General features: G+C 38.9%; 1 protein-coding gene across 1 annotated transcript; it reads right to left on the bottom strand.

The window, feature by feature from the left end:
- Positions 1-18,034: 18,034 nt before the first annotated feature.
- Positions 18,035-18,769, bottom strand: LOC125392536 (keratin-associated protein 13-1-like). Its single transcript, XM_048422323.3, has one exon. It carries the CDS (start codon positions 18,767-18,769, stop codon positions 18,242-18,244), a length of 528 nt encoding a protein of 175 aa, XP_048278280.3. The 3' UTR covers positions 18,035-18,241.
- Between the last annotated feature and the right edge of the window lie 9,129 nt (positions 18,770-27,898).

The following is a 27,898-nucleotide window of genomic DNA, read 5'->3' as shown; positions in this document are numbered from 1 at the left end:
TACATGGAGTGTAGGCTGTCCTCAGGTATTCCTGTTAGGAAATGTTCTCAGGAATAGCTAGAAGTGCATATGCTACTTAAGCCAATCAAATTGATTATTATGTCCATCTAAAGCTCTGACCTCCAACTTCTGACTCTACTCTGGTCTCAGTCAGGGTTACTACTGTTGGAATGAATCACTATGAAAAATGAAAGTTCGAGAGTAAAGGTTTTATTTGACTTAAAATTCTGTAACACAGTTTATCACTGAAGAAAGTCGAACAGACACCTAAACAGGGCAGGAACCTGGAGGCAGGGGCTGTTGCATAAGCCATAGAGGAATGCTGCTTCCTGACTTGCTCATCATGGATTTCTCACCTTATTTTTTATGAAATATAGTCCCACTAGTCCAGATATTGTATCACCCACAATGGTCTGAGCCTTCTCCAATAAATCACTAATTAAGAAAGTGCCTAACAGACTTGTCTCCATCTTGCTTCTATGGAGGCATTTTCTAAATTCAGGTTCCCTCCTCTCTGATGACTCTAGCTTGTGTCAAGGTGACATAAGAATAACCAGCACAAAACCCGAATTTAATATCAAATGACACCTTATTACTTTAATTCAGTCAGTGCTAAAGGCAAATAAGGACTAAATCCAGTCAAGAGTTTCAAAGTCATCACTAAGAAAGTATAAGAAGAAAAGATGTCAGAAACAGTAAGCCCCATGCTATAGTGTTACTTGAAGTCATAGAGGGTAAATGAATTTTCTTCTGAGATAAAATAAAAATAAAATAAAGAATAACAACAACCTCTCCAAAACTTGCAAATATAACTCTAAAAACTAAGTGTATTTTTTAAAAAATTATGGTAATAAAATATTACATTACTTATTCTCTGTAAACAGAAAATTCATGACTCAAAATTTCAAAAAAAATTAGAATATTTTTACTTTTCTATTATTAGTGCAAATATCTTTATTTTGTACCAAAAATCAATCGAGACTTTTATTCTAGAGTTGTTATTTTAAATATCTCTTGCATTGTTAAATAACATACAGTTTATATACTATTCAATTTTTCTAAACCCAAAATCTCTAAATTATAAAACACATCCAGCCTCATCATTTTCAACAAGGGATCCTAAATATGTGGCAATGAAGACACATTTGCAGATAATAATATGAAGATCACTAGGTCAAATCTACACCACAGAAGAACATGGTCCTACCAGAAATATGGAAAGTAGATTAGAATGCTACATCAGTGCAAGCATGAGTCCTAGGTACAAACCCAATCAGTGTAATCTGATAAACTTTATTATTGATCACAGTGTTCTGCTGTATCCTGTAATATTTTTATTGAAATCAGAAACATAAGCACGGGTTTATGCAAAAAGGACATTGAGGAGGGCCTTTGAGAAAGTCTAAAGCTTCAGAAAGTCACATAGGATGAAAAGGCCAGGAAAGGTTGAAAACAGAGTGTCAACAGGTAAAAGTAACTTAAAACTGTGTTAAAATTACAAGAAAGCAGCCAGGCAGTGGTGGCATGTGTTTTTAATTCCACAACTCAGGAGGCAGAGTCAGACAGATCTGAGTTCAAGGACAACCTGGCCAACAGAGTGAGATCCAGCACAACCAGGGCTACACACACACACACACACACACACACACACACACACACACACACACACACCACACACAAAAAAAACCCTGGCTAAAACAAACAAATAGAAAAAAATACAAATAAACTGTCAAAATTATTTAGTGTCAGGTGGAGTCCATGTAAGCTGTCCCATTTAGATTGAAACAACTGGTTAATCACTATTGTCAGAATGAGGCCAAACCCATTTGTCTCTCTTCATCTAGCATGACTAGGAATAGAGAGGGGTATTATAATTTAAAGTGAATATATGAAGTGACTAAGAAATACCTGTATCATTGAATAAGGCATTTCCCAATTTGTCTCTTCAAACTGAGAAATATACTCAGATTAGTGACTTTAAGTTAAAGGGTGTCATTGTCCATTAAATTTAATCACCTAATCAATTCTGAAAGATTCTTAAGCCAACATATGAAGCTAAGTAAAGTCTTGCATCCTTTGCATCCTTCTGACTATTTTAAAATCTAGCAATGGTTTCTATAGGGAATAGTAACTCTGTGTTTAGAAGGTATATTAGGTTGTACATTTTTTCCCGATTCTGCAAATATTCTGCCCTTAATGTGATTTATAGATTTCTTTTATAGATTTAAAAAATACAAAAACAAACAAAACAAAAACCAAAGTTATACCAATAGCAATTTGTCATACTCAAAAGTGCAAACCCTAAGTTAATAACTAAGATTTCAAGGGAAACTGCTTATGCTTAAAGTACATAAAAGGTTAGTTTGTTAAACAGAAAAAATCATGCCATATTGTAGAAAATCCAAGAGGATAAACTCTCCTGTTTGCATGATGGAAACAATGGGCAGATTTATCGAAGCTAGAATTATGGGTTGACCTGGGTAATTTGACAGGCTGTCAGGAGGGTTTGATGGGAAGAAGGTGGTGTTGTAATCCATGTTTGGAATCCATTAGATATGTGGTGCGGGAGAATTATCTGTATTCTGTCAATCATATTTTAATAAAACGCTGATTGGCCAGGCAGGCAGTATAGGCAGGAAAGCCAGACAGGAAGTAGGGGTGGAGCAAAGAGACTGGGAGAATTCTGGGAAGCAGAGAGGTTCCTCTGCCATTCCTGTGCAGACCACGGAAGAAGCAACATGTAAGCTGTCACACTGAGAAAGGTAATGAGCCCATATGGCTAACGTAGATAAGAATAATGGGGTAACATAAGTTATAAGAGCTAATAAGTAGCCTGACCTAATGAGCCAATCAGTTTATAACCTTATGGAGTCCTGTGTGTAATTTTTCTTTGCTGCTTGCCGGCTGTTGGGGTGCTGGGAAGGACAGAAACCCCAACAAGCCGGCCCTCATGTTACATATGGCGCCCAACGTGGATATCTGAATCCACAGAAAGCCTGAGAAAGCTTGGAAAAGATTAGAGTAAAGCATGTTTTCTTGGTATGGTAGCAGCAATTTCTCAGGTCTGCTCTGCTTGCTAGAGGCAAGCAAGGCTGTCAGTTAAGAGAGGCTTCTTGACTCAGCCTTAGCTGCAAAACCTTGCAGCTTATTAAGAGGTCCTGCCACGAAACACTTAAATGCTGTTGGTGAAAAGCTGAACGCATGCTTTTTGGTTTTCAGTCATAGCAGGAAAAAAGCTGTGCTGTTTTAAAATGCCAGCTTTCTGGGCTGTCCTGCCAGGGAAAACTCTGACTCTTTCAGGCAGGCAGTCCGACTGAGTGTGGTCTGTGAGCAGAATGATGCAGCTTGCTTGCTGGCAAGGACCTTGAAACACGACGGAGTTGTGGCAGTGAACACAGCTGTGGCTGGTATCTCAGCCATGAGGCTGAAAAGTTAAAAAATGAGCTGGATCTAGCCGTCAAAGCCACAGCTCTCCATATTGCTTAGTAAATTAAAGGCTCATGTGGTCAAAAAAAGAGAGATAAACAGTAAAGAGAGATTCAAAGATGAAGAAAACCTCTAAATGGTTTACAGTGTGTTAAAAATATATGCAGGCTAAAGGTTAAAGTCATTAAAAATAAAAAAGAAAGAAAGGGAGAAATAGGGTGTGGTGGTACACACCATTAATCCCAATGCCTGGGAGGCAGAGGTACGTTGACCTCTGAGACTTTAAGGGGCAGAGGTAGTTGACCTCTGTGACTTCAAGGTGTGGTAGTACACACCTTTAATCCCAATGCCTGGGAGGCAGAGACAGACAGATATCTGAGTTCAAGGTGTGGTAGCACACACCTTTAATCCTAGCACTGGGGAAGCAGAGACACGTGGATCTCTGTGAGTTCAAGGTGTGGTAGCAAACACCTTTGAGCCCAGTACTGGGGAGGCAGAGACAGTAGGATCTCTGTGAGTTCAAGGACAGCCTGGTCTACAGAGTTATTCCAGGACAAAGATATACAGAGAACCGGTCTCAAAAAGTAAAAGTAAAAATAAAAGAAATAGAAGTTAAAATAAAGATGGAAAATACACAGAGAATCTTGATACCGTATGTTATTATGCTCTCTTTGAATTGTTTGAATGCTGAGGAAGGAGCAACAGCTGCTAAAAGACTTTTGTTTATAAATGCTGCTGAATTAATCCAATATAGATATTTTGAAAATACCTTGGCTTCAAAACTGAAGTCAAAAGGTATGTTACTTTGGAGAAGAGATTCTGCTTTTGTTTCCACAGAAAATGAGAGGCTATGGATTTATTCAGAGTTAAGAAAAATCATCTTTGACCAAGGGAGGCCACCTGAGAAATCGACAGGAACAGATGGCCCAGATGACAGAGTTCTACATCCAGAACTGATTCAAGACTGCAGCCTGAGATGATCAAGACTCCCAGGATACTTCAGTCAGGACTTGATTATAACTCTAAATTTTCTTTAGGTCCCCATAAGATTATCAGCGCCCCCAACCAGCAGGAAGTAGCCTGAAATACTACGCCCACATTCCCAACAAATGGATTATGGGTATTTTCCTTTGTTTTAAAAAAAAAAAAAAAAGAGGGAAATGGTGCGGGAGAATTATCTGTATTCTGTCAATCATATTTTAATAAAACGCTGATTGGCCAGGCAGGCAGTATAGGCAGGAAAGCCAGACAGGAAGTAGGGGTGGAGCAAAGAGACTGGGAGAATTCTGGGAAGCAGAGAGGTTCCTCTGCCATTCCTGTGCAGACCACGGAAGAAGCAACATGTAAGCTGTCACACTGAGAAAGGTAATGAGCCCATATGGCTAACGTAGATAAGAATAATGGGGTAACATAAGTTATAAGAGCTAATAAGTAGCCTGACCTAATGAGCCAATCAGTTTATAACCTTATGGAGTCCTGTGTGTAATTTTTCTTTGCTGCTTGCCGGCTGTTGGGGTGCTGGGAAGGACAGAAACCCCAACAAGCCGGCCCTCATGTTACATATGGCGCCCAACGTGGATATCTGAATCCACAGAAAGCCTGAGAAAGCTTGGAAAAGATTAGAGTAAAGCATGTTTTCTTGGTATGGTAGCAGCAATTTCTCAGGTCTGCTCTGCTTGCTAGAGGCAAGCAAGGCTGTCAGTTAAGAGAGGCTTCTTGACTCAGCCTTAGCTGCAAAACCTTGCAGCTTATTAAGAGGTCCTGCCACGAAACACTTAAATGCTGTTGGTGAAAAGCTGAACGCATGCTTTTTGGTTTTCAGTCATAGCAGGAAAAAAGCTGTGCTGTTTTAAAATGCCAGCTTTCTGGGCTGTCCTGCCAGGGAAAACTCTGACTCTTTCAGGCAGGCAGTCCGACTGAGTGTGGTCTGTGAGCAGAATGATGCAGCTTGCTTGCTGGCAAGGACCTTGAAACACGACGGAGTTGTGGCAGTGAACACAGCTGTGGCTGGTATCTCAGCCATGAGGCTGAAAAGTTAAAAAATGAGCTGGATCTAGCCGTCAAAGCCACAGCTCTCCATATTGCTTAGTAAATTAAAGGCTCATGTGGTCAAAAAAAGAGAGATAAACAGTAAAGAGAGATTCAAAGATGAAGAAAACCTCTAAATGGTTTACAGTGTGTTAAAAATATATGCAGGCTAAAGGTTAAAGTCATTAAAAATAAAAAAGAAAGAAAGGGAGAAATAGGGTGTGGTGGTACACACCATTAATCCCAATGCCTGGGAGGCAGAGGTACGTTGACCTCTGAGACTTTAAGGGGCAGAGGTAGTTGACCTCTGTGACTTCAAGGTGTGGTAGTACACACCTTTAATCCCAATGCCTGGGAGGCAGAGACAGACAGATATCTGAGTTCAAGGTGTGGTAGCACACACCTTTAATCCTAGCACTGGGGAAGCAGAGACACGTGGATCTCTGTGAGTTCAAGGTGTGGTAGCAAACACCTTTGAGCCCAGTACTGGGGAGGCAGAGACAGTAGGATCTCTGTGAGTTCAAGGACAGCCTGGTCTACAGAGTTATTCCAGGACAAAGATATACAGAGAACCGGTCTCAAAAAGTAAAAGTAAAAATAAAAGAAATAGAAGTTAAAATAAAGATGGAAAATACACAGAGAATCTTGATACCGTATGTTATTATGCTCTCTTTGAATTGTTTGAATGCTGAGGAAGGAGCAACAGCTGCTAAAAGACTTTTGTTTATAAATGCTGCTGAATTAATCCAATATAGATATTTTGAAAATACCTTGGCTTCAAAACTGAAGTCAAAAGGTATGTTACTTTGGAGAAGAGATTCTGCTTTTGTTTCCACAGAAAATGAGAGGCTATGGATTTATTCAGAGTTAAGAAAAATCATCTTTGACCAAGGGAGGCCACCTGAGAAATCGACAGGAACAGATGGCCCAGATGACAGAGTTCTACATCCAGAACTGATTCAAGACTGCAGCCTGAGATGATCAAGACTCCCAGGATACTTCAGTCAGGACTTGATTATAACTCTAAATTTTCTTTAGGTCCCCATAAGATTATCAGCGCCCCCAACCAGCAGGAAGTAGCCTGAAATACTACGCCCACATTCCCAACAAATGGATTATGGGTATTTTCCTTTGTTTTAAAAAAAAAAAAAAAAGAGGGAAATGGTGCGGGAGAATTATCTGTATTCTGTCAATCATATTTTAATAAAACGCTGATTGGCCAGGCAGGCAGTATAGGCAGGAAAGCCAGACAGGAAGTAGGGGTGGAGCAAAGAGACTGGGAGAATTCTGGGAAGCAGAGAGGTTCCTCTGCCATTCCTGTGCAGACCACGGAAGAAGCAACATGTAAGCTGTCACACTGAGAAAGGTAATGAGCCCATATGGCTAACGTAGATAAGAATAATGGGGTAACATAAGTTATAAGAGCTAATAAGTAGCCTGACCTAATGAGCCAATCAGTTTATAACCTTATGGAGTCCTGTGTGTAATTTCTCTTTGGGATTTGCCGGCCGTTGGGGTACCGGGCGGGACGGAAACCCCAACAAGCCGGCCCTCATGTTACAGATATGCAATGTAGGTATACAGATATATTGAAATTATACTGTAGGAACCTTCTTCTGAGGAATAAATGCTTCATCACTGGTTACTGATGGTCCTAGAATGATAGGTCTGTGAGTCATTAACCAGGAACTGAATTTTGTGGAACTCAGAAAAAGTGAGATAATCAGGGTTGGTAATGAAGCCGAGATGAAAATAGATAAAAGATGAGACTGAGTCATCCAGGAGCTTTGTAAGGGAACAGTAAGCAAGGTGTCCAATACAGCACCTGTAATGTACAACCACAATGTCTGGATACTCTGTTGTCAGTGGCAAAGAAACTCAAAGACTGGATGCTGACTTAGAAGTGGATGGGCTTTCATGCTGGGGCTGTGATTTCCTCGACAGCCTGTTTTGGTGCCTTTGTGTATGACAACTTGCATACATGCCCGTCCTTTGTTTTGTTGTCTGACTTCAACTGAATCAGATACCTAGTATTTGTACCTGAAATCTAGCTGACTGCTTTTCGCTTGCCTTCCACTGAGTGTTGTGTATTCACAGCATTTGACCTTGGTCTTCAGTTGTAGTTTAAACTATGTCTTGAAGATTTCATATCGGATAGTAAGATTCAGTTCTTTATTTTCTTCTTGCTTATAGCACTATACCACACTGGGATTCTTTTCTGTCATTCCTAACATGTTTTGCCATATTATAAAGCACTTGCTTGAACTGATTATCAGCTAAAGCTGTGTATGTTATAAATGGTGCATTAAAGATGGAGATATCACCCTAACATCATGATACACCACAGGAATCAATTGAGTTTTATGGAAAAATAATTTGCCTGACTCTCTTTACCAGTTGGCTATGAAATGCCTTGTGTAAGTGGACTTAAATTATGTCAGTTCAGAAGATGGAAATTCTGGCTCAAATACTTAAAGATGCAGTCTGCTATCAAATTTATAGAGTGTGAATTTTTAATGGCTTCTTAAGGGCTGTGTTTATAAGTATTAAAGCAAATATCAAATGATTTTCAATTTCCAGGAATATTGTTAAATGAATAAAAAGTAGTCTCATCACAACTAGAGACAGAGTCACACTCCAATACAGTGTGAAAGTATGCAGTGTATCTAAGGTGAACTGAGAGGTAACCACTCAGTTAGGGTTTCTATCGTTGTGAAGAGACACCATGATCATGGCAAATTCTTATAAGGAAAAGATTTAATTGTTGTGACTCGCTTACAGTTTCAGAGGTTCCATCCATTCTCTTCATGATGGGAAGCATGGTGGTATACAGGCAGACGTGGTGCTGGAGCTGAGAGTGCTACATCTTGCAGGCAACAGGAAGTCAGCTGACTGTCATACTGAGGGAAGCTTGGGCAAAAGATACCTCAAAGCTTATCCCTATATTGTGATACTTCCTCCAACAAGGCTACACCTCCTAACAGTGCCACTCCTTTTGGGGGCCATTTCTTTCAAACCACCACACTGTGTGATGAGTAGATACTAGTTAGAAGCCCAACTCATATAAGCCAGAGGGATCACAGACTAAGAGAATATATTTACAAATGGATGAGCCAATGAGAAACCTCAGTAGATTAAGGTATTTCTAATGCAAACCTGAAGTCCATGTGAAGGTGAAATGAGAGAAAATACTCCACAGACATATTTCCTTACCTCCACATGTTTACCATGGTGGCTATGCACCTGAATGTGTTCTCTCAATCTCTCTCTCTCTCTTTCTCTCTCACACACACACACACACATCATAAACAACAATACAAACATCATGAATGCACGAATGCACACAACAAAAATACTTCAGAGAGTGATAAAAAACACTAAGGAACCTGGTACAATGGCTCTTAAAGGGTCAAGGTACTTGCTGGCAAGCCTCATAACTTAAGTTCAATTTGTGAGACCCATATGGTGGTGAGGACTGACTTAATCATGAAGTGAATGTGTACACACATGTGCATTCATGTACATATACACACAACATGAACAAATATATTAGAATATATCAAGGAGATGCTTGTTTAGGCAATACTCAGGACAACTCGGTAATATTAGGTAATATTCAGGATACATAAAATAGGAAGATTAAAGCGTATATTTACATATTTGTGACATTTGGAAGGGAATGATGTATACTCTTACATAATTCAATGGCTGTTTAAAGTGGTTGGGTATCGGGGAATAATATTTAGTTATGTAACACATAAAATAATTTATTTTATGGCTCATCCAGAGGACCAGGCCATGACATTCATGACCACTTAGCTCTAGCCCCAAGTTATATACATTTATTTTCTACCAGTTGTTAACATTTAAGAGAACTTCTATATTTAAAGAATTTTCCTAGTTGCTTCATGTATCGTTTTTCCTCAGACCGTCCCGTGATATGACTTTTATCATTACTTCTATTTTACATCCCTAGAAATTGGACTTCTGTTACGTTCCATACGTCACAGAAGACAAATGCCATAATGCTGCAGTTGGGAATGTCAAAATACATTTCCTTTTGGACTTACATGCTTGGATGATTTTAATATGCTTTCTGCCAGGGCAGACAGACTAATGTGCAAGTAAAATGCAAATACATCTTATTTACATGCTTAAATTTTTAAACGAATAAAATACAGTGTTCTAAAGTAAAATATCTCAAATGTTCCAATAGGTAGAGATGCTGAATTAGAGATCCTGAGTATGGCATTCTGAAGGCCAAACATTCTGCCCCCTGCAGGACAACATAGGAACCCAGACATCACTTATTAGTGACTTAATAGACCAGGACCCCTCACTCATCTATTTTTTCCATGGCGGGATTCATACATACTGTACTTCCCCTGATAATATCCGAATGCTCCTAGCATTCGAGGAGAAGGAGTTAATTTCAGACTTCTATTATGTACCCTCAAGGACCCCCATCTATGTGGACATTCTATACCTCTCAGGTAGGACTTCATTGGACAATATGAGTAATTCTTGCTTTTACCAGCTTCAGGTCAATGTATTTTCACTGTCTAGCCATCTTAGGGAAACTTTAATAAACATCAGAAAAGCAGTATAATGTGATAAATGTTTATTTGAAGTTTAGAAAATTATGACTGATTAAAAGTGTGGCTCTTGGTAGTTAATCTATGTTCCAGTGGAGGGCTCTACACCCAAGAGATTGTGGGTTGCACAAATTGGAGTTGGTGTGTTCTGAGGGAGAAGGTGGGGGATGGAGAGAAAGTTGAGGAATGCAGGAAAGTCAGGAGGTCAGTTTAGGAAAAATATGGTCAAAATATATTGTATTAAATTCTCAAATAATTTAAACTATTACAATAAGTTTATATTCAACACAATCATAAATTGTTGACTGAGTTTGTTGATATCAGGAACAGCCTCTTTACCCCATAAAGTTGCTCATAACTTTACTGTGGCTCTTATCCCATGTTGCTATAATGTACAAGTCTCTAACTGGGTGTTAGGTTTCAATAAACAAAACACTTCTTAAGACATTTCTTTGTTTTTGTTTTACCTGTCATGTTATGACCAAGGTAGCTACCAGTGAGAATTCAGAAAAGACTATAGATCCATTTTATTACAAATAAACTTTTTTTAAAACGATTTATTTTCACCCATACCAAAGAAGGAAGGACTGTTCTTGGCTTTAGTTACTGATGTCCTATTGGGATCTTAGTAGTATCATATCCTAACCTGTGCTTGTCTTGCTCATTCAGAGGAGAACAATATACAGCAATAATTTGCAAACCTGTGATACTCATGTTAGAGGGATGGAACTTTAAAGAGCAAATGTGGATAAGGCACAGTACTTTTAAGAAATTAAATTGGAGAACCACTCCATTGATATTACACAATTCTCATATGTATTAACTATTATTTCAATTTTCAAATAAAAAATGACATCACTCTATTTGCTTAAGAATGTCTGCATAGAAGCTTATAAAACCAGAAAGTGAAACTGTGTCCATCTGAACATATTCTATGACTCAGTCCAATATGGAAACTGGAAGGCAACTTCCAATATAGTCCTTCCTTATGAACTACCCAACTGGGTTTATGTATTTGTTGTTATTTTTTTGTGGATCATAGAGTCTTTACATGGGACCTGGTGCTCACTAAGTAGGACATGCTGGTTGACTGGCAAGCCTCAGACAACCTCTTGTTTTCATCTTCCCAGAACTAGAATTAAAAGCACACTATATCCCATCCAAGTGATCTTTGGGTCCTGGGTGCTAGGTATCACACTCAGGATGCAAGACAGTACTTTACTAAGTGAGCCATCTATCTTCTCAGTCCTACTACTAATTCTTTTTTATATATAATTTAAATTTATATAATTTTATATAACATATATAATTTATATAATTCTAATATCTTTTTTTCGGTTTCTTGAGAAAGGGTTTTGCTGTATCTTTGGAGCTTCTAGACCAGGCTGGCCTCTAATTCAAAGAGATCCACCTGCTTCTGCCTCCTGCATGCTGTGATTAAAAGCATGCACTATCACCACCAGGCAATATTTATCATTTAAAGTTTTAGCATTTGAGAAAACATTTAGCATTAAAACAAGGAGGAAATGGGGGCAAAAATATTCCAGATGTGCCTGGGAGGATGTTCTGTAATAAAAAGGGTTTGCTTTGAAGCATAACTTCTAATACCAATATCCATGTAAAAAGTCAGGCAAAGCTGTACAACATATCTAATATCAGTGCTGTGGGGAGCACCAATAGCTCAATGGCTGTCCAGCTTAGCTGAACTAGCAAGCTTCCTGTTTATTGAGAGATTGTGTCTCAAGATGATAGGGCTGAGAGCAGCAGAAGGAAACAACCAATGTACAAAATCTCTCTGTCTCTGTCTCTGTCTCTCTCTCTCTCACACACACACACACACACGCAGACAAACATACACACACACACACACACACACACAGAGGAAGAGAAGAGAGAGAGAGAGAGAGAGAGAGAGAAAAGGCCTGGTCACTTTGGAATCATGTATATCCTTTTTTCAATAATTTGAAAATGGCAACATTACTGAGTAACATCCATCTCATAACTTCAGTAAAGGAAGTTTTTCTGCACTATCATTCCTGTCCCCTATGTTGACCATCAATTAAGAAAATGTTTCCACCTTATTTTTCCCAAATAAACTGTAAATCCCAAGAACTTACTAAATGTGCTCAGTTTGTTACAACTCTTTCTAGTACGCTAATAGACCATAGAAAATCACCCTAAAATTGTTGAAGCTAAAGCATTTTTTTAAATTTGGCTTATAAGTTGGAGAATATGAACAACCAATAACACCTCTTCACCTCGCAATATCTGTAGGGCATGAAAGTGAAGTCCCCGGGAATCAATTTTACAGTGCAGACATTAACCCCAGTGGTCATTTGCCCAACGGGAAGAGTGAGCTGTTAAAAGCACAGAGTCAGCTATTAGTCACTTCATTTTATGACCGCCAGTGTGATAACAGCTTCCCCTTGAACAACATGGCTAGAAATATTCTGCCGAGAAGTTACCAGACCAAGAATGTGTGTAAGAGATAAATTCTTACAGTTTTCTCTCCCTTTGCAGACTTTTTCCCTGAAATAAAAATAACTCATTATTTTATATGAATTTTAACTAAAAATTTGACTTTAACTAACAATTTCAATATTATCTGGCTCTAAGAAAGTTGGGGGAATTGTATGTTTCAACTCCATTGTCTCTGAGCTGCAGAGCAGGCTGCCTCTTTATGTGTGTACCCCAGGGTGTTACACCATTCCCTGACCCTTATAATAGGTGCTCAATAGATATTTTTTGAAAAACAAACAAAACCCTTTTTCTTTTATGTCATTTCTCTTGGAAAAAAAATCACAAAAGACTGGCCCATACTTTAAAAAGTTTTAAAACCAAAGTTTAAAAGAGGAACCTAAACTTTATTAGCTTGCCTAATCAATCATTAGGTGTTGTGGAATATTAGTTTTAGATGTGTCACATTTGTTTATGCTGTGGAACGTTTATTTGGTGATGTAAAGATGTGTTGCATTCTTTTATGATGCATTTATTTAACTCTGTAAAGTCGTGTTACTTTCCCTGTCTAAGACACTTGATTGATCTAATGAAGAAGTGAGTGGTCAATCACTAGGCAGGAGAGGGATAGGAATGGCTGACAGGGAGAGAGAACAAATAGGAGGAGAAATCTAAACAAGGGCAAGTGAGGAGTGAGAAGAGGAGGAGAAGTGGAGGATGCCAGGGGCCAGCCACTGAGCGACACAACCAGCCATGGAATAAGAAGGAGAGAAAGATGTATAGAATAAAGAAAGGTTAAAAAGACCAGAGGCACTAAGCTTCCTTCACCCAGGGAAAGGTGAGTACACTATTCGCCTATTCCCACAGCCCCATGACACAGGAAAATCAGATGTGATAGGGAATCAAGTCAAAGCAGGAACTCAGTTTATTACTGTGAGCATCTGTTTACAAAGGTCAAGCGACTCCCTGTGACGTAAGCATACCTTCAGCCAATGAGAGGCAGCCAAACCCTTCCTCTGGATGGAGGGACGTCTACCTAGTTTTTGCTGTCTTATGCTCACGCAAACTCGAGCCAGGCTTCTCTCTATACTACAGGCCTCGATGTCTAGGCCCTGAATTTGAGCCGAGCTTTCATTCTGTCCTATAGGCTTCAAGGTACAGGCCCTGTAATAATTTTGGCCCAACACAGAGGCAAAACTTAGTTAAAGATAAATGGGATAATATATCTTAGAAAAGCTGGCTAGAAACAGGCTAAGCTAAGGTCAGACACTCATAGGTAAGAGGATGTCTCCATGTATTCATTTAGGAACTGGGTGGTCAGCCCTCCAAAGAGTAAAAACAAAGGAAAAACAACAACAACAACAACAAACAAACAAAAAACCAACTAAAAATTAGGAATAAAAAATACATTTTATATAGCAATTTAAAATTTACATCAAATACTATTTAATGCATATTAATGTTGGAAAATAGGGGCTGGAGCAAAAGTAGTTTTACAATTCCTTCAAAACAAACAAGGACTAAGGAGAATCGATACCATCTGTAACATGTGGTAAATATGGGGGAAAATCATGAGGTAGGTGTGTATTTTGACTCATTACCTCTCAATGCAACCTTGTTGGTTAGAGATGCTGTAACTCAGCGGGGAACTCTGTCCTCCCACAATGACAGCAGAACTTACTAACCAGAAATGTCCCCTACAAGCCCTCTAACATGCCTACTTTTTTTCTTAACCCGTCTTTCTTTAGAATGAATTTTTGGAATTATTACATTATACACTGTCAGGAAGCTTCAAAATTAGCACATTGATTTTTTTCTAAATCCAGCACCCAGCTTTTACCACTGCTAACATATTTCCTAAGCTCTACAAAAATCAAAAGTCACAAGTAGAAGCTGTTTGAACAAAAAAGCATGGAGTCTGGATGGTTCCTAAGGGACAGTATACTAAGAAAAGTAAAGTCACACAAAGGCACATATGCCATGGTGTTATGTAGAGCTCATAGATGCAAAGTAAGACGCGGGTATCGGGGGACCAAAGAAGAGGTCAGGCAGCCTATGGCCATGGTGTCTGAACTTGCACATTTTCTGACCTCATGTAGAACGTGGAGTTATAGTTAACACTGCATTGCTACACTTGAAACCAGCCAGAAGAATTGGTGAGTGCCCACTACAACAAACAAATAAATACATTTGTAGGGGAAACTGTAAGAAGATGGGTTTCTTAACCAGTTTACTGTGGTGATTATTGCATACAGGGACAGTCACACAAATCCACATGTAGCGATGCCTTCATGTAAAACACCATAGTGTGTGCATACATCCCTGACCCAACAACCTTTACATCTTACATCATGTTGTAATTGTTACAAGAGTAAAAAAAATACCTACTGCAGAATTTGATTTTATTATAATTTTTATTTCTGAGGTTGTACTATAATTACATCAATTTCCCCTTCCCTTTCCTCCCACCAAACCTTTCCATGAACCCCTGCTTGCACTCTTTCAAATATGTGACCTCTTCTTTTCATTATTATGAGATGCATACGTGTATACATATGTGTATTTAGATGTAGGTATAGGCATATCATTTATATTCCTAAATACAGCCCAGTTTGTATAATGTGACTTATATATTTGTCTTCAGGGCTGATCATTTGCCCCTGGGTGTTCATTGGGAGTTGTCTTTAACTCTCATCACAGAGAGTTCTCTTTGCAATGGAATTGGTTTTTACACTGTATTATTTTGGAGAATAATGATGGGAAAATCCTGTATATTTATAGGCTATAAGCAATTTTGTTCAAGCATTTCCAGCCCATAATTGAATGCGTCTATAAAAATAAAACCTGGGTGATACAAAAAAAGACATATTTTCTAAAAGATATATTTAGAATTGTACATTGTATTCTTTAATCATCTACAGTTATTATGTCTCAAAAAGCTGAATTAAACTCTCCCAAATAGTTTTTTTCTGCTTGCTTGAATGAATCTACTTCAAGAAATGTGACAAGTATTTATTTGTCTTTAAATTAAAAGTTATTAAATTTTAAAACAAATCTTAATTAATCAGAAAGCAGAGGAGTAAATAGATAGGGTATTTTTATTTCTAAATAAGTCTCTATTTATTTTACCATATGTAATATCTTAGAATAGAACAGAAAGGAAATGGCCATATCTGACAATGACTGACTGACTAGGGAGAATTTAATTTTAGGGTCATGAAAATTTTGTTTGAAATTCAATAATTTGTGCATCAATTTGACAAGTAACCAATACATAGGCAGCATGTCCAACAAAACCTGCAAATAATTTTCAGAAGTAAGCAAATTAGGTAGTAAAAGTAGAATCAATACAAGGAAAATTACAACCTCTATAAATAGAACGTGTCTGTCACAAAAGTGTGTGCTCATTGCCCTCCTCTGGTGCTGTGGGAAGCTGGTGGAACCTTTGAGAACTGTGGCTTGTTGGAAGGGGGTTAATGTTATGTGCTCTGGTCCTGACTGCTCACCACTTAAAGGCCAGTATTCAGGAAATGAGTTGATTGCTGATTGGAAGGTATTGGATTTAATTATGATCTTGCTTCTTGAAAAAAATTTAGGGAAATAGTCTATCTTTAACTCAGGAGTGCAGTAGGCTTCTGGAGGCAGGCAGAGGAGGTGATGAGCGACAAGGGCCAGAAAAACGACATCCTGGGTAGGGGTTCCAACATCACTCGCATGTTCTAGCAAAAGTCACCCACATGGCTTGGATGTTCTCAAAACAAGTTTCCACAATCTTAAAACTAATTTATTGATTTTTCTAAAAGTGAAATCTCACAAAAACATATAGGCTTGTGTTAGTTAGTGAGCAGAATTAATAAATGTGTTCTGTTATTATCTGAAGGTCACCAGATGTTGTGGTTTCTGCAAATCCAAAGAAAGAAAATTTAACAGATAAAATTTGATTTGGTATCTTTTCAGAATTCAGAATCTCGGGCAAATCAGAATGGAAATCATCTTGGAAGAAAGGGGATGTGCAAACAATTCCGAAGTTAGCAGCCTCTGTTTTGCATCACTGAGGGTGTGCCCTTGAAGAGGATGTTGGAAACCCAGCCCCTCTTCTCCCTGCATCCTGCTGCCTTGCACGGGGGTCAGTTCTTAGCTGGTGTGCTTTTGACAGTGAAAGGAGAAGTGAAAACTTGGCAGACATTTCACAGATCCGTCTGTTGTGTGGGAAATCACACCTTGACTTTATCTGGCTCTGCAGATTTCACGACTCGGTAAAATAGAAAAGGAGCATGGCATACCCTGCCCATGACCCCACAGGATGTTCTTCCAGTGCTCAGTCTTGTGCAGTGGCTGCTTACACCAACTCTTTCCACACCCATGCTTCATACCAAAATCATAGGAGAAAATCCATTTTCCTCTCAGACATGAGAGAAAACCTTTTGTTTTGTTCAACATCTGGCATTTTCCATAAAAGACCTGCATATGAAATTAAAAGTCAAAACCTAGGCAAGGAGCTGAGTTCAGAACAAAGGGCTTTCACGTCGCTTGGCATATTGAGAAAACGACTGCCAGAGTAAGAGCAGATAAATGGGGTTGCAAACATTTTTCCTGGGTGAGTGATGGATCCATTACATTCCTGACACCGTCATCCAATCAGCCAGTGAAATAATAGCAGTCTAGAGGAGAGAGAAGATGTGAAAAAGGAGAGAGAGAGAGTGTGTGTGTGTGTGTGAGAGAGAGAGAGAGACAGAGAGAGAGAGAGAGAGAGAGAGAGAGAGAGAGAGAGGAAGGGGCGGGCTGGGTATGTGGCTCAGTAGCAGTGTGTTCATCTAGCATATGCAAGGTTCAGAGTTCAAGACCCACAACCAAAGGTGGTGTTGCATAATCTGTTATCTTGTCGATTTTCAAGTATCCTTGAACTATGTGCAGAAAGCCCACCTGTCAGTCTCATCTTTGTCTTTCCATCTCTTTCTCACATGGCCTGGCAAATGTATTTTTCTCGTATATTTAAAGATAAACATAATAATTTCTACTGCCCAACATTCCATGTTTTATCTTATCATGTCAATACATCATAGTGTTTCTTTCAAAACTTCATGATTTTTCCGGTTGTTGTTTAAGATTTCGTCATCTAGTTCACATCTTCTTGAGGAAGCTCTAACTCAATGCTGTATAGAACATGTAAGCTAAAAGTCAGCTATGATTGCCAGCATAATGTCTCATTGAAAAATATTAGTTGGCTGACTCTTCTGTGGATATATTTTCAATAATACTGCTAAAAATTCCAGTAGGCTTCTACCCATCAGATTATAGTTAGTGGAATGCTCAAAGAATATATCTCTCTATATATATGAGATATGTATATATATGTATATATATGTATATATCTCTATATACCTATGTCCCATGTAAGTGGATTTCCTAGGGAAGATAGTCTGCGAGCACCTAGTCTCAAAGATAGATCACAAATCAAAACTTGAGAGTCAACAAAGAATCAGAGGATGGTATTAGATGCAAGAAAAATATGATTTTATTTGGTCAAATATAACTGTACTTCTATACACAGTCTAAGAATTTATGAATAGGTAATCAATTGTTTCAAAAGACATTTGAATTTATACTTCAGTTATTCATGCATTTCTTAATTCAATAGATCTAGTGTTTCCAGAGAAAGGATGCAGAGAGAGATTAGTTAGTCTTACTGGGAAAGCATTTTGTTAACTCAGACAATTCACTTATAATCAGGAAATTCAGCAACTTGATCTGTAGATGGCTGATCCACACGTGGGCCTGTAACAAGAAGACTGGAAGTTTCTGGAAATCACATAGGTTGGGTGGCAGAATCCAGATCCATAGCCAGAACAAGGGTAGCCGCGGACTCCATAACTCACAGGTCTGAAGCCACTGGAGCCACAGCCTGAAGTGTAGAAGCTCCTTGACCCATAACCCAGGGAGTGACAACTGCTGGACCCAAAGCCCAGAGATCCAGAGTACGTGGTTCTACAGGGGCGGCAGAAGCTGGAGATACTTGGGCGATAGCAAGGCCGCTGGCAGGAGGTGTGCACCACATGAGAAGTCTGGCATCTGATGGGCCGGAAGCAGTTCTGACGACAGCCACTGTGGAGAGAGGAGCCCAGATGGAAGATCCTCGGAGAGCAGGAGTGAGAGCTGTTGATCAGGTGGCGGGGGTAAGAGGAGCCACAGGAGGAGTAGGGGTAGTGTAGTTGACCCCCGTAGGATCTGGAGGAGAAGCTTCCAGAACAGCAGCTGTAGGTCATATTGAGAGATGTGAGATCAGTTAGGTGTCAATGAGACAATGCTGTGTGTTTGAATGTCACGGTCTGAACTTCAGGTTATATATCCTCACATTGGGTGTGCCCACATGCCATTGGCTCCATTCACCTCACTCACCTTTCCCATGAAAATATTTCCCTGGGTTATTAAGTTTAATTTATAACACATTCATATATTAATTGCACTTTAATCACTTGTGGCATATAGTAAGAAGATGCTCATTTTTTTCTTTGCCCTGAAATTTGCTGTGGTTTGATTTTCAGTGTTATACATTATTACATTCATAAGTATCTTCCTGTAAGCACTCAAGAATTTACTGAGACTCTGACCCAATAGAAGGATTACATGAACTCTTTCTTCATTTTATTGAGACACTAAAAGTACTCAGAGGCTATTACTCAAAATCAGTTTCCTTTGATTTACCACAAGCACACTGTAATGGAATTCTTCAAATCCTGTATTTTGTTTGATTTATTAGTGTGTTTTAATGAGCCATTAGTTGAGCCCCCTCTGCCATGTTGAGCGGATAATTAAGAATGTCAGCTGTAGAATTTCTATCAGTGATTTTCCTCAGTGCAGCGCTTTCTTATACCATGTTCACTTAAAAAACAATAAACATCACAATTTGGGTGGGACTTAAAAAGAAATGTCTTCATAGATTTTCTGATGAGCCTGTTGGTAGCTGACAACCTTAATCTTAATCATGTGTGCTTGTGGAAATCTCTTTTGTTTCATTATTTTGGTAGAAGGGGACATTCTTAAATGGTATCATTTATGTGTACTTAAAATGCTATTTTAGGGGTTGCTATTTCTTTTCTAAAATTACTAACCATATTTTAGAGCCAACTAGATAGTTTAGCAAGGTCTGGCTAATCATGTTTTTGAATACCCTAAACTGCTCTTGCCCCCCATCTCAGCATGGCAGAAGACTCAATCCTTAGCTGTGGCTTCCTTAACCAGAGCCAATATTCAAACTCTGCAAACTCAACTCTAATTTGTCTTTGAAAAGTAAACTATTATGTTTGATTATACTAATCTATAAAAGTTTTATTTACCTCTCCTGGTAATATTTGCACTGAATAGTGTTAAACAGGGTAATTCTAATGCCTCAGTTATTTTTTGCGCATTTCCAGAATAGTTTATTTTCTAGCCTTAGACAGAAAATGACTAGAAAATCCATAGTCAGATTAATGGGGACACAAGCTTCTTGTTTTCTTTGTGTCCATTCTTCTTCTTCTTCAGAGGCTGACATTTTATGGGGTTTAACTAAGGGAGATGACATTCCCAACTGTCATTGTATAGCAGGCCCCTTAAATGGCTGGGAATTAACTTGTGTTATGCCAAGCATGCATGCTCCTCAAAGCACTTGCTTACTTTGTTTTGTGGTTCGCTCTCCCAAGCAGAATCCAGAAGGTGGCATGCATCACACAAAGTGACCTTGTGCAATGCTCAGGACATCGTTCTGACTCACTTACATAAAGTAAGCTATGCTTTATGGACAGACACCTATTGAATTCCCGAAAGCAATGATGCCATTCTCAGAATGTGACCCTCCTTCTAAGGTCAGCTGTGAACTCCTTTTGATCTAGAAGTATCTCTCTATTCTTATTAAAAATTATCACACACACACACACACACAGTGAGAGCGAGGGAGAGAGAGAGACAGAGAGAGAGAGAGAGAGAGAGAGAGAGTTTTCTTGATATCTTAAAGTTCCTGCTTTCCGAGCCAGTTCCTGATATTGGAGAATAAACACTAGGATTACTTGAGTATAAATCAATCCTAATTGATGCTGCCTCTGCCCATTTGTAATTACATTATTATTTTTCATTAGAGTTATGTGCACACTTGGTAGAAATGCTAATACACAACTCATAAATGCTAATAAATATGTCCTTCTGAATGGAAGTAAGGGCAGGACTAAGTAATGCAGCTTTAATAGCTACAAAACGGATCCTGAAAACACTAAAGCACTCTACACTTCCTCTATACACAGGCAAGATGTTTAGGAAATATTATCCCTCTCTAGATAGGAAAGGAAAAAAATGCTGCATCTGCGTATCATTAATTTTGGACTTAATGATCTATCTATCTATCTATCTATCTTTCTATCTATCTATCTATCTATCTATCTATCTAACTATCTATTATCTATCTATCTATCTATCTATCTATCCCCCCTCTCAATATATAGTTATATATAGGCATGTAACTTTGAACATAATGTTGAGAGGGGGATGGGAGGAGGAGATCTGGGGAGTGCAGGATAATGGGGTATATATCAAAGCACATTGTATATAATATGAAATGCTCAGAAAATAAAGAGCAATATTAAGATGCTTTCTGCTTCTCTCTCTCCCTCCCTATTTACGAGTTTTTCCTCACCTCTCTCCCATGTTTTGAGAAATGCCAATATACTACATTAAAGCAAAGACTAATGCCCTCGATAGTGCTGCTGGTAGAACGTTGCCTGTTATTTGATCTACTTGCAAACTTGTTCCCCAGATCACTAGATAAGCCACTTAGCCTTTCTAAATCACCACACTATCCAACCCTATCATAAATTCATTAGAAATCAAAGAAAAAAAACTTTCAAATTAAACAAGTTCTGCAGTAATGAAAAGAATAGAATATCTGAGCTCAAATCCCTGTGTTTTCCCCTCATGTTCACTTTTATTTCCTCAAAACTGACTTCTCAGGCCTAGAGAAGCATATTGCTGCCCAAGCTAGGGAGGTTCTTTCTCATAACAAATCTGGTTCCCTTCTGTGCTTTCTCCATGCTTGTCCCCTGGGGTTTATGGGTTGAAAGTTGGTGACAAATGGAAGGAAGGACCCGAGGCAGGTCTTGATGTAGAGTCACAGGGCCTGTCCTTGTACTCCCTCCCAGGTCCCATCCTGGGCTTTCTCCAAGGTTCTTTCAAATTCTCCTTGGCATCCACTACTCCTCTTGCCTTAGCCGTTCTAGCTTCAAGCAGATTCAGTTTTAATTCTCAGTCCCACCCCAGTCATAGAGTGTCTGATGTAAAAGTTTAACTGGTGTCCAAGTTGCTCATTTTGCACATCTGCTTCTAAGAGCTTTCACTTTTGTCAAGCAAACCACCTGAAGAAAATCATGGGTCTGCATAGAATCCCATGGTATAACACAACATAATCCATAGTTTTCTGGAAATTTGGTCCTCAAAACTTCAGCATTTTGTTACAGATGCATCATCTCTTATCTCTCCTTGAAACACAATGGGTTAGACATCAGAGGAAAAGTTCTCTGTAGGGCAACTTCAGTCTGATTCTTTCTCAGTTTTTCAAGGACATAATAGTAGTACCATATTTGTTTTTAAATGCACTCCCAGGATATTATTTTACAAACATATATAGATTTATACAGCTAATATGGCTGCTATTGTTTTCCTGATAATAATGCTGCCATATACATATGTAACTTTCATTTCATATTGAAACTAATGTAAGCACACTTAAAATATGTGTGCTTACATATTTTACACTTATTTGTCATCATTATACTGTCATATTTAAGAATCATCTATAATCACTTATATTATTAATCATAGGCCAATTAATTTCCATGACTAATTCTACAAGAGGAGTACCATATTATTGTTATTTTATAGTTGGAGAAGCCAAGACATAACCATGTTGGGTAAGTTTCCTAAGGTCACCTTGTATAGTTAGTAGCAGAGATGGAATTTGAACCCAGATACTGAAATGTGGGCAGTTTGTGCAAAGAACAGTGTTTGTAGATCACAGGCATCAGCTTCTCCCGGTCTCTACTACGTAGAGGTCTCCCACATGAAGCACCATGTTCTATGTGCTTATCAGGCTACTGCTTTTGACTTTCCCTGTTACAGATTGTGCTTGAGCATGGGCGCCTGGATCTTCTGCTTTGGGTCTTATTGGGTGTTTGTGATTTTAAAGGTTCTGTTGTTGCTGACAGAAGGATGGTGACCATGGACTTAGACTTTTCCATTGCAAGGAGGTTGCTTGTTTGTCCCAACCACCCAGAATCAAAATAATCACATAGAAACTATATTAATTAAAACACTGCTTGACCCATTAGTTCTAACTTCTTATTGGATAACTCTTACACTTTAGTTTAACCCATTTCTATTAATATGTGTATCACCATGTGACAGTGGCTTACTGGCTAAGTTTTGGCAGCATGTCGTACTCTGGTGGCAGATCCATGGCTTCTCTCTGACTCTGCTTTCTTTCTCAAGGTTCTGTCTTCCCTGACTACCTAAGTTCTGCCCTATCAACAGGCCAGGGCAGTTTCTTTATTCATTAACCAATGAAAGCAACACAAAGACAGAAGAACTTCCTACACAACTGTCCAATTTGAACATTGATCCTACCCTAACAAACAACTGAGACTTTGTTATTTTAGTCCATCTTTTAAAAAAATTATTTATTCTTCTTTTGTGTATGTGAATCAGACAGCATGTATGTGGATGTGTATGTCTGATGCTCTTGGAGACCAGGAAAGGGGGTCAAATATTCTGAAACTGGAGTGACAGAGTTCTGTAAGTGGCAATGCAGATTCTGGGAACAGACTCTAGGTCTTCTGCAAGTAGAATTATTTGTGTCTTCTTTGTTTCATAACTTTGTTTTCTCATATGTGTATTTTTCTAGTCACCTGTTTAATTCTTAGTTTTATTCTTTTTTTTTAGATATAATTCCCTGTAATGAAAATCAGCATTGACTGGGTGTATGTGTGTGTATGTGTATCCATGTGTGTGAATGTGTGTATGTGTCTGTTCCTATAGTGCATGTGGGATTGCATGTTCATAGATGCCAGACAATGACACCTCTCAAGTGTCTTTCTTAATCTCTCTTTATCTTGTTCTGAGACAGTCACCAAACCTGGGAATCATCAATTCAGCTTGAATGGCTAGCTATGAACCCCCAATCATCCAGTCTCTGCCTCTTCAGCATTTGAATTACAGATGCATGACACCAAAGTTGGCTTTTTGCATAGAATCTGCTGAAGGAACTTTGGTCCACTTAATTGTGTAGCAATTTACTCCCCAGTAAGAAATTCACTTTTTAAAGACACACCACTGTGTTCTTAGAAGCATATGTAGTTATGTAATCAAAAATCAACCAATATAAATTATTTTCTTTACTAAATGATGTTCTCAGACTCTGTTGTGTCTCTGCTGATGTATCTGAAAACCCAACCCTATAGTTCCATATTGCAAGGAATTATAAATCATGACTATATTTTGGTTTGGATCTTGCAACCACCAGCATAATTTTGAGATGCATCTTTTCGTTGCATGTTTCAGTAGTTCATTTTATTGTGTTACTACTACTACTTAATTTGCTATACATTGTATGACCTAGATGCATACTAATTATGACATGAACATTAGTGATTTACTGATTAGAGTTATTAAGGATACAAATAGTTCCACATAGATATTTTTGTAGACATACACTTTCACTTATCTTAGGTAAACACTGTGAGGAAATGAGGGACTGGTTCCACAAGAATGTAACATTTTACATTCTTAATGGTAATTCCTCAAAGTTCCTGTTATTCTGAGTCCTCAGCATCGTGCATGACAAAATGATTATCATAATAATATAATTACTGTTTGGTTGATTTCAAGTTGGTATGTAATGGCAAACAATTATGGTTTTGATTTGCCTTTGTGTGAAGAGTACTAATGTTGTGTATTTTCCATGTGTTACTCTTCTGTTTGTTAAAGTCCCTCACCTTTTCTTTTACTTTAACCTTGAAGTTTATCAGTTCTTACACAAGCAAGGTTCAAATTGACTATGGGCATTTTCAATATGCTTGTCCAGTGGTGACTCACATCATTATTTTCTTGTTTTTGAAAGTTTCATTGTGTGTATTCTCTGCACATGGTTCTATGTTATACAAGGAAATTTTTATGCAATTATGTACTTTGAATAAATTTTTATCACACAAACAACTTCCATTATATCACTTCTTCCCTCCTATATGACCTTTTTTTCCATTAGACTTGTTTATTCAAGTATCAGAAAACACTCTTTCCACTTCCTCCCCTCCTCCCAATACCCTCCCGCTCCCCCCACTCCCTCTCCTCCTCCCTCACCATTCCCAAGAGCAGTCAGGGTTTCCTGTCCTGTGGGAAGTCCAAGTTCCTCCCCCCTCCCTCCAGGTCCAGGAAGGTGAGCATCCAAACAGGCCAGGATCCCAAAAAGCCAGTCCATGCAGACGAAACAAGACCCAGTGCCATTGTCAATGGCTTCTCAGTCTTCATTTGGACCTTGGGGGTTCAGTCAGCCCCCATGTCAGCCACATTCAGAGAATCTGGTTTGATCACATGATCGTTCAGTCCCAGTCCAGCTGGCCTTGGTGAGCTCTCATTCGATCTGTCCCCTTGTATCAGTGGGTGAACGCACCCTTCGCGGTCCTAACTTCCAGTGCTCCAATGTGGGTCTCCGTCTCTATCTCCATCCATCGTCAGATGAAGGCCCCCTCTGATTTTGCTTTCCTTGCTCATGATCTCCCTCCCTCTGCTTCTCATTTGGACCTAGGGAGTTAAGTCCAGTGTTCCAATATGTGTCTCTGTCTCTATCTCCATCCATCGCCATATGAAAGTTCTGTGGTGACATGCAAAATATTCATCAGTATGGTTATGGGCCAAGGCCAGTTCAGGCACCCTCTCCTCTGCTGCCCAGAGTACAATCTGGGGACCTCTCCTTGGGCCTGGGAACCCCTCCAGAATCAAGTCTCTTGCAAACCCTAAAATGGCTCCCTTAGTTGAGATAAAAACTTCCCTGCTCCCATACCCATTCTTCCTCCCTCCCCTCTCCCATTCCCCCAAGCCATCCCCAATCCTCCCACTCTCCCCTCTCCCTAACCATTTTCCCTGACTTCCACCCCCCACCCCCAATGCACCCAAGTTTGTCTGGCAATCTTGCCTACTTCTAATATCCAGGAGGATAACTATATGATTTTCTTCAGGTTCACCTTCTTATTTAGCTTCTCTAGGATCACAAATTATAGACTCAAAGACATTTAACTATGGCTAGAATACACTTATGAGTGAGAACATACCATATTCCTCTTTTTGGGTCTGGGTTACCTCACTCAGTAAAGCGTTTTCTATTTCGATCCATTTGCATGCAAAATTCAAGATGTCATTGTTTTTTACCGCTGAGTAGAACTCTAATGTGTATATGTTCCACACCTTTTTTAACCATTCTTCTATTGAGGGGCACCTAGGTTGTTTCCAGGTTCTGGCTATTACAAATAGTGCAGCTATGAACATAGTTGAACAAATACTTTTGTAGTATGATAGGGCATCTCTTGGGTATATTCCCAAGAGTGGAATTGCTGGGTCCTGAGGAGGTTGACTCCCAGTTTCCTGAGAAACCGCCACACTGATTTCCACAGTGGCTGCACAAGTTTGCATTCCCACCAACAATGGATGAGTGTTCCGGTCACTCCACATCCAACATAGGCTATCATTGGTGTTTTTGAGTTTAGCTATTCTGACAGGTGTAAGATGGTATCTCAAAGTGGTTTTGATTTGCATTTCCTGATCGCTAAGGAGGTTGAGCATGTCCTTAAGTGTCTTCTGGCCATTCGAAGTTCATCTGTTGTGAATTCTCTGTTCAGTTCAGTACCCCATTTCTTAATTAGGTTAATTAGAGATTTAGTGTCGAGTTTCTTGAGTTCTTTGTATAATTTGGAGATCAGACCTTTGTCTGATGAGGGGTTGGTGAAGATCTTCTCCCAGTCCGAAGGTAGCCTTTTTGTCTTACTTTCAGTGTCCTTTGCTTTACAGAAGCTTCTCAGTTTCAGTAGGTCCCATTTATTCAATGTTTCTCTTATTGTCTGTGCTACTGGGGTCCTACTTAGGAAGTGGCCTCCTGTGCCTATATCTTGTAGACTATTTCCCACTTTCTCTTCTATCAGGTTCAAATTGGACAGATTAATGTTGATGTCTTTAATCCATTTGGACTTGAGTTTTGTGCATGGTGATAGATATGGATCTACTTTCATTCTTCTACAGGTTGACATCCAGTTATGCCAGCACCATTTGTGAAAGATGCTTTCCTTCTTCCATTGTATACCTTTAGCTCCCTTGTCGAAAATTAGGTGTTCATAGGTTTGTGGGTTAATATCCAGGTCTTCTATTCGATTCCATAAGTCCACTTCTCTGTTCTTAGGCCAATACCAAGCTGTTTTCAATACTGTAGCTCTGTAATAGAGGTTGAAGTCAGGGATGGTAATGCCTCCAGAAGTTCCTTTATTGTATAAGATTGTTTTGGCTATCCTGGGTTTTTTGTTTTGCCATATAATCTTGATTATTGTTCTCTCAAGGTCTGTGAAGAAGTTTGATGGGATTTTGATGGGGACTGCGTTGAATCTATAGATTGCTTTTGGTAGAATTGCCATTTTTACTATGTTGATTCTCCCAATCCAAGAGCAGGGGAGGTCTTTCCATTTTCTGGTATCCTCCTCAATTTCTTTCTTCAAAGACTTAAAGTTCTTGTCAAATAGGTCTTTCACTTCCTTGGTTAGAGTAACCCCAAGATATTTTATGCTATTTGTGGCTATCGTGAAAGGTGATGTTTCTCTGATTTCCCTTTCTGCTTCTTTATCCTTTGTGTATAGGAGGGCAACTGATTTTTTGGAGTTGATCTTGTATCCTGCCACATTACTAAAGGTGTTTATCAGCTGTAAGAGTTCTTTGGTAGAGCTTTGGGGGTCGCTTATATACACTATCATTTCGTCCGCAAATAACGAAAGTTTAACTTCATCCTTTCCAATTCGAATCCCCTTGATCTCCTTATGTTGTCTTATTGCTATTGCTAGAACTTCAAGCACTATATTGAAGAGGTATGGAGAGAGTGGACAGCCTTGTCGTGTTCCTGATTTTAGTGGAAAGGCTTTGAGTTTCTCTCCATTCAATTTGATGTTAGCTGTCGGCTTGCTGTATATTGCTTTTATTATATTTAGGTATGATCCTTGTATCCCCAGTCTCTCCAACACCTTTATCATAAATGGGTATTGAATTTTGTCAAATGCTTTTTCAGCATCCAATGAAATGATCATATGGTTTTTTTTCTTTCAGTTTATTTATATGATGGATTACAT

Source organism: Myodes glareolus, chromosome 2 (genome assembly GCF_982192425.1).
Source record: "Myodes glareolus chromosome 2, mMyoGla1.1, whole genome shotgun sequence".
NCBI classification, from domain to species: domain Eukaryota; kingdom Metazoa; phylum Chordata; class Mammalia; order Rodentia; family Cricetidae; genus Myodes; species Myodes glareolus.
Note: the sequence above shows the minus strand (reverse complement) of the source record. Positions and strands in the feature narration are given on the sequence as shown.

Excerpts from the sequence above, each read along its gene's own strand:
- LOC125392536 (XM_048422323.3), bottom strand. The coding sequence starts at position 18,769 with ATGACCTACAGCTGCTGTTCTGGAAGCTTCTCCTCCAGATCCTACGGG.